At 42.9% G+C, this 16,162-nt stretch overlaps 1 protein-coding gene across 1 annotated transcript in view; it reads left to right on the top strand.

The window, feature by feature from the left end:
• znf407 (zinc finger protein 407) overlaps positions 1–16,162 on the top strand; it is a 179,549-nt gene that overhangs the window by 110,755 nt on the left and 52,632 nt on the right. The window contains exons 7-9 of the mRNA XM_055042037.1: positions 9,299–9,382; positions 10,616–10,736; positions 15,675–15,853. Coding sequence (XP_054898012.1) covers positions 9,299–9,382; positions 10,616–10,736; positions 15,675–15,853 — 384 coding nt within the window. The remainder of the gene's footprint in view (positions 1–9,298; positions 9,383–10,615; positions 10,737–15,674; positions 15,854–16,162) is intronic.

The following is a 16,162-nucleotide window of genomic DNA, read 5'->3' as shown; positions in this document are numbered from 1 at the left end:
GAGCAGTGCGGGGGAATCTTCGGGTTCTTCTGTTTTTGCTTGCGGCCGTCCTCAATACTTGGAGGAGTCACATTGCAGGGGCCATTAAGGTGGCGTGCGTTTCCAAATCCGACGGTTGAAGCTGTGTGGTTTCCCCTCCCCCACCCACCCAAAAGGCTCCATCTGGACACAGAGTGTGTTTTCTTCGAATCCAGCTGGTCACTAAGCATGTTTTGGTAAAATCCATCTGATGCCTCAGAGTATTTTTTTTCCACACTGGACCGGTTTGTGTTGCCTTTTTTTTTTTTTGGAAGGATAAAAAAAAAAAAAGAAATGATGCAAATCCGAGTGAAAATATAATCCTCAGAAGAAGAATGTTTGTATAAAAGCAAAAGAAGTCAGACTTTGGAAGAAAATGCAGAAATGTTTTTATGTAAACATGTTGTACATGCTGTAATAGCATTGCAACTTCCCGCTAATAGGGCAACATCGGGATTAAAGTTGGTGTAGGTAGTTTCCTTTAATTTCAATCAACAAATTGATGCGGCGGAAATGCCCAACTTTCTCGTTCATCGTAACCGAACTGAAATCTCCAGAAAAGCGATGGATCTCTAAGCTGAGCCGAGATCAAACGGGGGGGGGATCTTGGGTTTTCAGATTAGTGCACATTCTCATTATGCCACCTTGATTCCGTGCAGCGGCTTGTCTTTCCAATTCCGCTGCTCCTTTTCGAATCTGCAGATCCGATAAAACACTCTGTGGTGCTGCACTGAATGGTGTTTTTTTTTTTTTTGTACTTGCAAAAAACTTTGGATCGACAGATGGTTCAGTGGGCGGTGGGAGGATACTGTCTTGAATAATAGCCCCTCGATAGGAGCCCAAGTCAGCCTCTTTGAAAGTGTCTTTATGCTGCAGCCCAGCGGTTTCCCCTCGGCCTCAGTAATGTCCCACACATGGCTCCTTGATGCCCTTTTAAGTCAATGACAGAAGCAGCAGCAGCCACCGGCCTGACAGGCTGACTGAGCGCTTGCAGCAGAACCCTCCATCCGTCACAGGCGCCCGCTGTGCGCGCGGACTCTCAAGCCCGTGTGCGTGTGTGTGTGTGTGTGTGCTCGTGCGTCCAAGATTTGCTGGATGCTATTCTAAATGTGTTTTAGCAGTGATGTAGCGTCAAGGCGTCTCTGACATAATTAGACGTTTTATTTTCATTAGTTTCCAGCTCTCATCACTCCTCATCAGGCGGCTGGCGTCACACTGTCACCGTAGCTGTCACCTGAGGAGGTGAAAGGTGTTTGTGTGGGTGTGTGTGTGGGTGTGCTCGTGTGCATGCTCGGGTCCTTGTGTGAGTTCGGCAGGAGGGAAACACGCTCGAGAGAGAGAGGGTGATTGAGATGGTAAAAGTTATTGAATAAGAGAACTTGAAAGATCAGGGGGTGAGCAAATATGAAAGCGGAGGGAATTAAGAACAGACCTGAAACAACCTCATTCCTAGTGAGCGACAAGGCCTGACTTGATTAGCGACACTCGGAACACTAACGCAATTTGCACCGCCGTGACCTCCAACACTCCTTTGTCGGTAATTGGTGCCGGGTTGGACGGTTCGCTGCAGCCTCCCCGTGGCCGCAATCACATTCCGGGGGCCCACCTGACACACTGAAATATTATCTGCATGTTTGTGATCTGTTTAGGGGTTGTAAATCGACTCCTTTGCCGAGCTATGATGCAATACTAATAAAATAAAGAGATTGAGAAGTTGAACTGATCTGTCCAGAGATCAGAGCTGTCGGGAACAGAGAGGATGTGAGCTATGGTCCTAATGCCAGAGGAGTAAAGTCTGTATTGTTCTTGTGTCGAACACAAGCATAAAATATCTACTTCCATGGAAGTAGATATTTTGGTTTTGTTTCTAAAGCTTTGACCTGCCAATACTGATTTTAGCCATTTTTTATTCCTTTGTAGGTGCTATGGGTGATAAAAGAACAACATCAAGCACTTTTTTCTTGTTGCTCTGTAGAGAGGAGTCATTCGCAAGCTAATTAATATGTACAGAGGTGACCTCTTGATGCTATAAATGAGTTACACTATTATTTTAACACAAGTTCTGACATCATCTTACTGATTAGCCCAGCTCACACAACTAGCATACATGAAACAACATTTAGAGAAAACTCCTACATTCCCATAGTATTCCCAGTTCCCATACTTTCCGTGACAGATTGATAGAGAAGTCCAAACTTTTCAATCAATCTGTTCGACTTCCTGTTATCTTCTGATAGCCCTGCTCTCTCTCACTTTCTTGCAGCCAGAACAAAATATGGACATGTTGTTAGCATGTTTTACAAAACAGCTTTCTTTATTCAATAGCTTCTTTTGTTACCATGGTTCCATAATTTTTTAAAGACATCACTGATACCGGAAAAATAACTAACTGAAATTTAATCAACGATAGACGTGCAAGAAATGAGTCCCGGTTCTGAATTATCGTATTACCACATTCTGAGCTGGATGCAGTCAAGAAAGGGAGCAGACCAATCCAGGGAATGTTGCAAGAGAAACACACTGGCATTACTCAGGGCGATGGTAGTAAATCTGGGGGACGCTGACCACACAGCACGATACATTTTGAATCCAGATCCAGCCCTCTGGATCTGCCCAGTCAGCTCAACGAAAACGGTTTTCCAACCAGATCATGTCCGACCAGATTTTCTTATGACCAAGATGACTCCTCATGAGAAAGGTGATGTAACCAAAAGTTAGTAGTGCAAGATTTTATGTTTCCTACGATGTAAAAATGCACAGGATGTTTCCATCGATTATAAAATTCCTTCAAACTAGGCCAGTTATGGAGCCACAGGACCAGAAACTGCATCACAATGGATCTCCATTTTTTAATAGAACAAAAATTCTGCTCTTGAGGGTACAGCCAATCAGCAGCAAAGAAAATAATGCAGACCCTCAATCGGATGCTTTGCAAATCCCAGCCAGTAGCATGTCAGGTAGCATATGTTCTATAAAGTAATCTGCAAATACACACATTTTCTATGAGTAATTTACTTTAAAATCTGCAATTAGGTGCATTCACAACTTTTGAACCGCGAATAGTTGGAGGTCCACGGTAGCCAGAGAGAACTGGTGAGAGGAAGAGTACATCCTGGACAGATGGCTAGTCTGTCCAGGATGTACTCTTAGGGCAACAAAGGGCACATGGGGAAAAAAAAATCATCTAAATGTGGAATAAGAAGTTGTAAACATTTATTTGTATACACCAAACAATGATTCAGATATGAACAAAAAGTGTCTTGAATGAACCTGTTAGCTTCATAACCCTGTTAGCTAGGAACGCTAACTTATTAGCCTACAGGTAGAAAACAAAAATTATGCTGTCAGCAAGCTAACTTATTAGCTTAAAGGGTAAAAACTGAAATTATATCCCTCCTTTACTTTATGCTAATGTCAGCACTGACTTTCAGTGATTCTCTTTTTTTAAAAATTCATCATTAAAGTCAAAGTGTCGTAAATGTTAGCGATTCAAGCTGGATAGGTATGCATTTTGCTCGACCGAAAACCAAACTTTTTGTGCACCATTCTTCAAATATTGTCTGTCATTGTGTAAATAAAGCTTCTGGTTTATTCAGATCTTTCAGTTTGAAAAAAAAATAAAACAAATGAGACGGACTGGGGTGGTGGTCGTCAGAGGCAGGGTGGGGGGCGGGAATTACACCTCTACCGTCAGTTTCCTTCCTTCTACAGGATTCATTGTCCCTCTCTTGATTTGTGTGTTTTTTATGTTAATCGCTCCCCGCTCACACAGCAGTCGTGTCTGAGGAAGAGGGAGAAGGCCAGTGACGAAGGGAGGGGGCAATGGGGGGCTTCAATGTTCGTCAGCTGCCAGGGTCATTTGTTACAACTGATGAACGAGCGACTCAAATAAATAAATAAGCGCACCACATCTGACCCGCCCAGCTTTTCCCAGGCACTTGGGTGTTACGAGTGGCGGGGAGGGCCGGGAATGCAGGGGAGGCAATTGATTTCCTCATTGCTTCAGTTTGTCGCTTAATCTGGCGATCCGCTGATAAATCTTCGCACTTTGTCAATTAATTTCACTGAAAAATGAGACCCAAAATGGCGGGCACATCAATACAGCGGCGGATTCCGTGTCAAAAATTAAGCGGTAAAATTAATTGCCCTCCCATCCGCTTCTGCTAAAACATAACTAATGAGGGAGGCAATTATAGCTGCATGCTGACTCCTCCGGGGTTATTTAAAAGACACACACAGACAGACGCACTGTATGTATAAATCTGCACACCCATGCAAAGAAAAGGTTGTATAGTTTGACTTTAAAGTGCTTTTATTGCCTTGCTGTTTAATTCAAAGGAGGAAGCGGTAGGGCTGGAGTGCATCATGGGAACAAAGGCGGAGAATTCTTATCAACATATGGCAAACATAAAGGTTTCTCCTCTGCATCAGCAGGCGTAACCTAAAAAGGTGTTTTTTGACCTTTGACCTGATTGATGTTCTTTAGAACCTCCATCTGAATGATTGTGAACTTCAGACACAAAGTCAAATTTCCACCGAGTTCTCCCAGTGCAGGCATGAGTTTCCACCAGGTATCCCAGCTCCCTCCCACCGTCCAAAGACAACTGCTAGCCTCACGGGTCTCTTCATGATATGTGTCAATATTATTTACATTTCAGCAACAGCAGGTCAAAGTGCTTTACATCATCACAATATAAAAACGTCAAACACATCATACAGTCAACAGTTTTGAAAACCCGTAACAGACACTGCATGTTGTCGGAACGCCATAGTCGGAATCATCAATACGTACCAAGCATGACGGTCAAGGTTTCAATTATTATGGTTCAAAAGCAACTATGAGCTGGTGAGGTTTTAGCCACAGATATAAAGAAACTCAGTGTTTCTGCTACTATGCAGTTTTCAGGAAGTTTGTTCCAAAATTTGATTGTTTGAACTTACGTGGAGAGAGTAGTGGAAAACATCCTGAATGTAGCACACGGTGGTGGCAGCACGATGCCCTGATGTTGGTTAGACATCCAGCCAGAGGTACAGTGGAACGGTTTATGTTCAAATCAAATGAGCAAGTCAAATAAAAAACCGATGTTAAAAGAGGCTCTCCATTCAGAGCAGTCTCAACGTGCGATAGACATGCCCCAGAAGAAGATTTGCATCAATACGTGCTACACGTTTCAGTAACTTTTTTTTTTTGTTCCCATGCTTTAAAAAAATAAAATAAAAAGGGATTTGTGTCACGTAAAGCCTCATTGAAGAAAACATTGAAGTTTCCTGTTGTCATGCGACAACAAGACAAAGATCAGTGAGGTCTGAGGAGGTTTTGGAGATCCTGGAGGTGCTGATCTGACCCTCCAGTTTGATCGCGGCGTTGTTCCCACTGATACCCCGCAACCCCCGCCCCGGTCGCCATGGCGCTCAGCCTCGCACAGCAGCAGATGAAAAGCACACATGTAATTTATCGCCAACGTTTCCTCCTCAGGAATAATTGTGGCGACCGCGGCTGGGCAAAGGGATCGATGGCTATAGATTTCTTTTTTTTTTGTGGTGGGGTCTCGTAGCGTTGGTCGTAATGAGAGATGGAGAGGGAGGGCTGGCGCTGTTCTTTTTTTTTTTCCCTAAGAGGCATAAGCAGCCTGAACAGATGATCGGTCCCTCATTGAGTTTACAGACCTGAAAATAAAGGTTCACTTTGGTTTTTCTATTATGTTTTTTCTTCAATTATTTCTACATTTATTTCAATAAATGCCTCAAAAATCAATTCTTCCATTAATATTTAGTTATGTCAAGAACAAGGAAACATGGGAAAAAAATTATTTATTTTTTTTCTGAATTTGTTTCTCAAAATCCAACTTAGTTGTAGTTTTAGCAATTTTCAAAGTTATTCTGTCTTTCTTCCTTCTGTTGATTCCTCGATATATCTATCGAGAAGGCAGCTAAAACATAAATCTAGCCTCTCAGGCTTACATCAGTGGTCCAGGCAACTACATTTAATGTCATTTTACAAAGCAACATTAGAAAATTTTAGTTAATTCCTTGTTTTATGCCAGAAGAATCAACCAGTAGTTCATGTCATTTTCGCTGGCAGGATTTTATCTGAGTTAAAAATCTGAAATTCCTCCAGTTCTATTGATGCGCATCATTTCACGTTGAGAACCAGCTCCAACCAATATCCTCATAAACACCCACAGATGAGCATTTCTTTGTGATTAACTGCTCATTGTTAATGTGAGAACGTGTGCCTAATGTTTTATCATTTCTCTGGTTTACAGCTGCACAATTTACTGAACCGCAGTCATTGCTGCAGTATCAATTTGTGCAGTCTCTTATTGAAGACACGTGCATCAGAACTCTGCTGTCCAATCATATATTTGGACACATCACTTTACCACTGGAATGCGATAGATTCCCACTTGTGGTTCATTATTCACAGATTCACCTATTTGTGTATTTTTCTTTGGAACTTAATTTCAAATTTCTTAGGAAAAATTCACCTATTCAAAATGTTTTTCTTTTTTTTAATTTCTTTTTTTCCAAAATAGTTGAATGAAAATTCATCTTGGGAAGTTGAACTATCTTAGCAAATGCCATTCACTGTCCTTGCTGCTGATTGGCTGAACACCCAATAAAATTGTTGATGTTAGACAGTTTTCCTTGGGTTTATATATGCATATTAAGCTTTGTATGGTAACTAAACTATTAAAATAAAGGAGTTTCAAGCATTTTTATAAGAAATGTCAATTGATTACAGACTTGATCTATTTGAAATTATATTCAGTTTTATTTTTGAACACAAAAGAAAGTTATTTTATTCGTTTGTTGTTGTTTTTCTTTGCTCTGAACATATTTAAGACGGATTTTATTGTATAAGCACAGAGGAAAAAAAACACAAAATAAAAAAAACTGACATATTTTGCAGAATTATTTTTCAGCTGCATGCAATTATAGTAATAGTAATAACAATTTAAAAGAAAAAAAAACTTTTAATGGATAGTTTTTTAACTTATAGGATTGTTTTTTGTAACGACATCTGGGCTTGGACTGTGCGGCTCCGCTGCACAAACCGGCTAACAAATGTACCTTTTTAGGGTTGTTTTTGTAAGTGGCACCGCATTAAAACTCCTCTCACAGTCGAGTGGCTTTAAATGGGCGGAACAGAGGAAACTTGAGGCTGCCGGGTCTCTGCGGACCCGGTGAAAGCTGCTATCTGTGCCGAAGAGGAGCCGAGCAGCGCCAAGGCCCAGCTGGAAGAGTCGCCCCACATGTGTTATCAGTGTGTGGCGAGAGCCGTGCTGCACCGTCGGCAACTGGGATGAATACTTAAGTGTGAGGAGCTGAGCTGCACGTAGAAAACACACACATAGAGTACATGCATATACGACCTGCATGGTAAACATAAGCGTGGCACCTACAGCATCTCCACACACACACATGCACAAAACAATATGTGCGCGTACAGTAGCTCACCACATGCAGCTTTTGTGTGTTTGCGTACATTTGCATACACATCTGCATCCAATCTGTAAATGTGTGCGCTCATTTCCCTGAGTGAGCCTAATCACAAATGTTGCAGTCTTTGTGTGTGCGTGTGTGTGTGTGTGTGTGTGTGTGTGGTGGCAGACAGAGAGAGGTAGAAAGAGAGACCATCATGCCGTTAATGACGGAGCCAGATGCAGGGAAGAGAGGAGGAGTGTAAAAAAGCTCTCCACGCTCCCCATCTGGAAGGCATCGCCCCCAAATGAAGTTGTACAAAACCATCCCATTGATAATAAAGCTAATTTTTATGGCTCTGACAAGTATGTAATTATGTTCAGCGGTGCTTTTCAGATTTTATCACAGTCAATAAACCACACTGGCAATTTCCCGTCCCCCATTTGACATATTTACACGGATCCATCTGATTGGAGGAATTAGTTAGCTATGAGAGCTCTGATGGATATACACTAGTGATCTGTGACTTCTGCTTGGCTCATCTGTTAGCCAACTAGGCCCTCTGCTCATCTGCTCAATCTGTCTTTTCTTTTCTCGCTTTCTGCTTCGCTCTGACTTTACACGTCCCTCCCTTTCTCACCATGCCCATGCTCTTTGTCTCATTGAACGCTGAGCTTCTCTCAGTGGCACTTTAGCTGCTGCTCTCGGTGACAGGAATGTCACATTGAGGCATCAAGACTCATCAGACTAATCCAGAGCCATATGGCAACTGCGATTGCACTTGTGCCATTTGATTTTTATTTTTGCGGTTGTTGACGCAGCCTCAGAGCGAAACACACGACAGCTTGAAACGGGATCAGCGTGAGAGAAACCGGCTTTACCAATAAACTTCGCTCCGTTCCAGGAAGGGATCTTTTGCGTCCATCCGTCGAAAGTATCATGTTTATAGGTCGTAGGCAGAGAGTCACACTAAGAGTGTTTGCACACACTCTTAGCCCGCTAGATTCGATTCGATTAGGGATCCAAATTACAACATTTGCTACATTTTCAGCTGCTGCGGTTCACTTTCACACTGCAGTGCACCAGACAATCCAAACCACCTTCACATCCCGCTCGCCTTTGGCAGTGCTGCACCAAGAAAACCCCAGAAGAAGACACGAGCACAACTTCCTTCTTCACATTATGCAAACAAAAAAGCAGAAGTGCCATATTTTAGTGGTTGTAGGATTTCTCTTTTTGTCATTGGTAAAAGACAAAAGGGCATTTCTCCCATAGGTGCGGTAGTTTTAGTTGTATTTACCCAGAATGCCCTGCGCTAAGTCCGCTTCCTGCTGTTGGAGTCGTCTCCAAAAGCATCCACATACGAATTTGAACTATGCCAGAGTTCCCTTTGATCAAAGTTCGCCCGGCGGATCAGAGTTTGGATTTTTGCCTGCATCAGCGTTCGATTACGCATTCACACCTCCCCAAGCGGACCGGACTTTCTCGGCAAACTGACTGGAGTTTGATTAAAGTGGACTAAACCGAGCTGGTGGGAACACACCCTAAAAGTGTTGTTAAGATCAATAATTGATGTTGTTTGATGTTTGGTTCACTTAACAATCAATCCTAACCCCTTGTTGAGAAAAGGCAAGGCTGCAGGTGTTAGAAAGACGAAACCCGAAGCCTCTTCTGCCATTCAGTATTTGTTTTTCATGTTCATTTTAGATGGCTTCTCTCAAGTAGTGGAAATTAAACATGCTGTTCTTTTACACCTTTGATCATCAAGCACTAAATTAAGCTATTAGAATTTCCTCTCATCTTTCCTTGTGTCCTCAGTGTGCTTCTCTACGTTGAGCCTCTTCCTTCTTTACAGGAGAGAAGTCCTACCTCTGTGACCTGTGTGGCTTCGCAGGAGGCACAAGACACGCCCTGACCAAACACAGACGCCAACACACAGGTAAACCACCACACACACACACAAACTCCGAGCTGTGAACTGGTTCGAGCACAAACTGACTCTTGTCTTCGCGGACTTCCTTAATCTCAGTCGTCGATTCAAACGCGAACTGTCGCGCAGTTCAGGCGACTCGCTCTCACACGGGCGCTTCAGTTTGACACGCCGCTGTTGTTGATGGGCATGTGTACGAGTATGGCTGACTGAACCTGAGATTTTTAATTTCAGTTATCATTTCACCATGTCATTCTGTCGCTTAGAGAAATTGCATTTTTTTCACATGGGCTGTCATTAACAAGTGTTTTATTTTTGGTTATTTTTCCCCCCCAAGAAGGAGGGAAATTAAGATATTGAAACAAACACCATTTCAACTGGCAGACTACCAACAATTATTAATGCTCTTATAAATATTCATTTGGTATTTAATAATTATTTCAATTTGCTTCTTAGATTTTGAACCTCAAGCGTCCAATTTCTGTCCAGCCCCACTTTGCTGATGCGTGTCGGTCGATTTACCCGCATGGTGAACGACAACAGATTTGACAATGTAGCCACCGAGGCTACTAGGAAGCCCGACATTATATTGCGCAAACTCCCAAGGGTCACGCTGGGCCATTATTTTTGATAAATTCGTAGCTCTTACGCAGCAGCGGGCAAGCGGCCGTCGCCTTTCCTCTCGACGTGGAAATGTCACCGAGGCAGTAACAAACGGTGTCCAGTGAAGGTCATGTTAAGCATAAAAAGAAAAGAAGCAGACTCTTGAAGATTTTGAGTTTTCTGATGAATGGCTCAGTCGTTGCAGGACGCAAAGCAATACAACCAACGGAGAAAGTTTCTGAAAAACACAGAGGCAAATACACGTGAAGGCAGAATTCACTCGAATGAGTTATGAGACAGCAATATCAGCACCCCGCTGTTAGAACAGTTGCCACTTATTTTGAAAGGATGGTTCACATGTCACTTCCTGGTGACAGCTTATTTCTAGCAAAAGCAGCGTTTCCCCTGCTGTCAGTGAAATAATAATAAAAACAAACTGATACTGACCTTTTATTTTGATGCGAATGTATTTAATGCTCAAAGAAGACTGCTTTGATTTCGCTAATTTTACACATCATCAGTTATTTACCTATTTCATGTCAGCTGAAGTGTTTTATGAGTGTGTGTGTGTGCTTGTCTTCCCATGTCTTCTGTTTCTCGTCTCTAATGTCTCCCTCCTGCCTTTTTCAACCCCAACAGGAGAGAGACCCTTCAAGTGTAAGCTCTGCAACTTCGCCTCCACCACGCAGTCCCACCTGTCGCGCCACAAACGTGTTCACACCGGAGAGAAACCGTACCGCTGCCCCTGGTGCGACTACAGGTACCGGCTCATTGACCCACACTTGGCTGTCGGCGCCGGTGGCGTCGATGATCAGGAGGTTGATAACAGGGGGCGCCAGAATGCAAAAGTGTGTGTACTTGACAGCGAGAAAGCAGGTGGCGTTGTCTGGTATTTTAAGGGGGAGCGTTTGGGGACAACGGTAAAAGCTTTGTGTGTGTGTGTGTGTGTGTGAGTGCATGGTGCTTGAAAGCGGTGGAGAGCCGACAGGTCTAATCTCCACAGCATGGCTCCATCTCATCACTCTGCCATCATCAACAAGCCCAGCCAGATCTCCACAACACGCACACCCACAGCCACATTCCCGCTCGCATCCTCACACACCGTGTCACTGTCACCGCCGGGTCCCTGTCATTAAAACACCATCACACCACATCAGTAATTACACAGGAAATTGTCGGTGAAATTGAAAAAGTTTTGGCCGGTGTTGCACATCTCCCTCTCTCTCTCTCCCTCTCTCTCTCTCTCTCTCTCTCTCTACCTGTCTGCTCCTCTCTCCCTTTCACTCGTCCCCCCTTCTCTCGGCCCGGATCGTGGCAGGAAAGTGTGAAAGGGAATGATCTCAAACCCATCATCGGTTTTAGATGTACTCATTTGTTTAGTTTTTTTGTCCACCGTCTGCGACATAATCATTTCAGAGGCTCGCTACACCTGCTTTGATGATATGAAGCACTGGACTCAGACTTTAGCTGTGTTTTCGAGGCGACTACATACAAAAGACAGATGGGGGGGGGGGGATGCTGACAAGCTATAATTGTTCCCAAATTATTGCTTTGTGTTTTTAAAAAAAAAACGAAACCTCTGGGTCACCCTTTTTTTATTGTTATTTTTACAAGCCAATAATTTGTCTAGTTATTACTCAAATTGGTCGATACTGTTAAATGTCCTTTTTACGTCTATCGAACTAATGTTTGAATGTTTGGAGGGTTTCTTGTTTTTTACATCCAGATGTCTCTGTTTCCTTTATATTCATGAGCTTATTCGGTTTTTCGCTCTGTGAGAGGACGAGGACTGTTCGTCCGTCCTTCAGCCAGTTTAACCCTAACCCCAAGGAACAAAAATAGTCAGGATGCTGAACAAGAAGCGTAGCATTCAGTTTATGAGCTTAAAAAAAATAAAATTTCTTGTTGCATAAAAAAAAAATCTCTAATACAAGTAGTTTCCAAAAAAAGTTAAGTATAAAAAAACAATCTTACGTTGAATGATGCTGAGTATTTTGTAAATTTTGTTCCAGCTGAACACTGAAAATCATTCAAAGCTAAATTGTAAAAAAAAAAAAAAAAACTTTATGAGGATCACTGATCCACATGCTCCTTTGTGTGAAATTTGGGCCTCGTCTCAAACCACCAGGCTTTTCTCGACTATAAGAAAGGTACTTTCCCGCAGAACGAGCCAAATGTTCTCGTCCCTATTGTTCCCTGGCTGATACATAATGATCGTTACTGATAGCAGCAAATGAAACACTAAATTAGAAGCCAAATTAACATTTTGGTAGCCCCAAGGGCTCTGGGGATCCAGGGGGGGAAGGAGGAAGACGATGGAAACACCCTGCTTGCTTCCAAATATAAAGACAGAACTTGAATGTGAGGGGCTCGTACCTGCGCCTTGCTTTTACACCCTCACCTGGTTGTAATAAGGAGCAGCTGGATAAGTTCGACCTTTGAGTGAATATCGGCCTTAAGAAATAAAAACGTCGCTTTTGTAGTTCAGCCTTCTGTGACTGACAGCCGCTGCTCGCTGGAAACAAAAATGCGCTCCAGGGATGTGATTCGCACAGCCACAGTATTCCATGTTAAATGTTGCGGGTGTCGTCCACGGTTCTCGCCTGATACGACGCTATCCCCATCAAAGCCGCTTCTGAAAGGCATGTAAATGAGCGGGGAGTAAATGATCTATCAAATGCCACTCATCCACCATTCAGACAGACGCAGATAATGGAGGGGGGATAATTATAGTTGGGAAATAGTGGTGAAAATATTCTAATGATATTGCGTTGGGAGTCCGGGGTTGTCAATTAATGATGTCTGTCTCACTTTTCCGCTGCTATTTATGCAAGCTGCTAAACTGCTTTACTTCCACTGTTTAGAAATGATTGCTATTGTTCACAATGAGAAGTTCCCCCCACACACACACACACACTCCACCCGCCTCTCGTTAAAGTCATAGTGGCATCTTAAATGGTCTAATTAATCTGTAGCCTCTGACTTCTTGCACGCCTGGACCTACTATTACTTATTGGATGCTTAGACGTTTTTGTTTCGATCCAGCTGATGGCGAGTTTGGCGATGAAACGCGTGCCGCCAGCGGCGGTCAAGGCCCGCAACCTTGCAAACTGACGGAAACGATCGACAGAGGAGAGGGAGCCATTAACCATTCGGCACAATATTGCACAAATGATTAGCGTTACAACCCCCTCCAAAAAATATATATATGCATATATACTTCAAACACACACAAGAAACACATTTAAATCTTTCCTAACAAAGCACCTCTTCAGTTCCACCTCTCCCATTAGCATACAGTCTTGGTGAGGAGGAATGTGGAAGTGGCTCAGATGAAGCCGCAAAGTGGCGGCGCTGAGGTGACGTGTGCGTCGGCTATCAGTATGGCTGACTCCCATGGCGGGTGCACAGGTTGGGGGAGGTTGTCGAAACGACGTTGGACTAATTAATCCGGCGTATAGTAGGAGGGTTAGTGTGGGCTTTCACTAACTGTGACACCTGCTGACTCCTAAACGCACATTGTGTTGTTTTAATATGACAATTACGCCATTACCATATCTGAGAGATAGCATGGCCCCCATAGGAATCCACCCGCGCTCTCTTTAGAGCCTTTTAGCGCTGCTTCAAATTTTATCTATTTATGCCGCAGTCCTAGAATACCAGATCAGCTCGCTTTTCAGCATTAGACGCTTTCTTTTTAGCAGCTTCATTTGTGTTAATTTGAGTGCGTGTGACAGTTTAAAATTCAGTTTTTGTGCTTTTTTTGTTGTTTTTTTTTCTCCCTCCAACAGGCTGAAGTGGATTCAACAGATGGCTGCAAGTTGCCTGTGAAGCTGCTTCGCTTTGTTCGTCACAGCAGATAAAACAGTAATCACAGAGAAAATATAGTTATTTGTTCGGATAAACTCATATTATTTAATATTGGGTTTCTAAAGGAAATGAATTACACTGTGTGCAAGTCCTTTACAGATATGCTTTTCTTCACTTTGTCACCATATAATGACAAACTTCTGTCATTATTACAGTTAATTCTGATTATTATGTAGATATGAAGTAGGAGGAAGAATATAACATGTTTTTTTGTTGTTTTTTTTTTTCATTTTTATATGCATTTAGCCACCTGTGGGCCGACTTTTGATGAAAATACATCTGAAAACATTTTGCTTCTCCAGGAGGGTGCTTGACCTCATCACTTTCTTTCCCCATGACTCATAGCAAACTCACATCAGGTCATCTTGTAGCTTTCTTCCAAAAACATCTTCACTCACCTCTAAATACCAGATTTGTTGAACAAAACCAGAAAAGGGGGCAAAAAATACACTTGCGCTGCATACATACATACATTTGTGGAACTATTTATTTTTTTTTTTAACTGCAGAATCCTTGACCTGGTGAACATTGTGCAACATTACCTGCATGCAGGTAATGTTGCACAATATGTTGCTGGTGACCCCAGCAACATATTTTCAACTCTTAATTCTTTAAAATCATCATACATAGGTGTGCGTTGGCAAAGGTATTTTTTCGGGTTGAGAGTGCCTCAACAATAGAACATCTATTCTCTACTTGTGCACCACCCAGTGAGAGCTGGCTCCGTTTTTTTATTTTTTTTATTATTATTATTTATTTGCTGTGAAGCTGGGCCGGACCACAGACCTGTGATGGAGAGAGGCGTCTCTGCAAAAGTGAAAACAAATTCCCTCTTTGGCTGGCGTGAGCTATGGCACAGTGGGGCTTTATTGTCCCGGCCAAGGTGATAAGGGAGAATAATTGCGTATTATACTGTCCGAGAATGTCAGGTCCAAACTGAGCACAAGTGCCCCATCCATCAACGCACGACGGTGTGTGAAGGAGTATTCCGCCCCGCACATGCGCGCTTGTATGATGTATTGTGGGTGAGCACATGTCTGCGTGCGAGTTCATTGATTCATGTCTGTATATGAAGACCACTGCTGTCATTTGAGTCTTTATTCTTATTTTTTTCTTCAGCTCCCGCTTTTTATTTTGCAGGTATTCAGTCTAAGGACGCACGCGCCGATCTGCCTGTACCTTTAACATGAGCCTGTTTGTTTATGTGTGTATGGGGGCAGGTTTAGATACAGTCTGGGAGCAGATCAGGCAGCATCATTAATCAGCAGCAGGTTGCGTCTGACTCTCCGAGCTGACATTGTTACATCCTATCCCCCTGCAGTAAGCTCACTTCTTGGCCTGTGCTATTTGACCAGCACACACACACACACGCATACACACACACAACACATACACCACAACATCATCATCCTTTACCTTTCTTACAGCTGCTGAAGATACATAACTGCATAAAGGATGTCCTCAGACATCTGTGTTTAATGCATTCAGTGGGCCTGGATCCTCCAGCGGTCCTACCAGAATGCCCCCAGCATGCTCAGATGAAAGAAAAAGTGTGATAAAAGGAACACAAGATAGCTTTACTGTGTCAAAACTGGATAAATTTAATGCTCGGAGGCCTCGTCCGGTCTGTGTCTGGGGTTCTTGCCTTGTATATGTCCACATAACAATGAAATGTTTGACTCGATAGCAAATATTTCACTTATATTCTCCCTCTTGAAACATCTTTTGAGCTCTCGCTGTCGTTTTTTTATTTTTATTATTATTATTTTTCTTTACTCGCGGAAGACAAGAGTTTCATCGTTTGCTTTTCTCGGTTTTGCCTCCCCAGGTCCAACTGTGCCGAAAACATCCGGAAGCACATTCTCCATACGGGGAAACACGAGGGAGTGAAGATGTACAACTGCCCCAAGTGTACCTACGCCACCAACTCCCCCATGGAGTTCCGTAACCACCTGAAGGACAGTCACCTCGACATCGAGAACCCAGACCTTGCCTACCTTCACGCGGGTAAGGTTGCACAAACTCCCACCTTCTCCCAGATTCTACTAAGTTCTGGAAACAGATTCGACAATACATGACAGAAGATGGCAGGTGATCTTCACTAACTGTCTGAGTAATAATCCAATGAAACCTTTGCCTTTCGGTCAGGCTTAACAGAGCAAACCTGAATTATTCAGATTTCTATCAATGCAACAGATAAATTCTTTAATTTCTTCTAAAAGTCAGATGACTGTCTCTCTTTCGGTAAGTTCCTCACTACTTCGATGACTTTGTTTGTCTTGGTTACTGAGCAACTCTCCTGGATTGGCCAAAGGC

Source organism: Poeciliopsis prolifica, unplaced genomic scaffold (assembly GCF_027474105.1).
Source record: "Poeciliopsis prolifica strain line A6 unplaced genomic scaffold, Auburn_PproV2 SCAFFOLD017, whole genome shotgun sequence".
Classification (NCBI taxonomy): Eukaryota; Metazoa; Chordata; class Actinopteri; order Cyprinodontiformes; family Poeciliidae; genus Poeciliopsis; species Poeciliopsis prolifica.
Note: the sequence above shows the minus strand (reverse complement) of the source record. Positions and strands in the feature narration are given on the sequence as shown.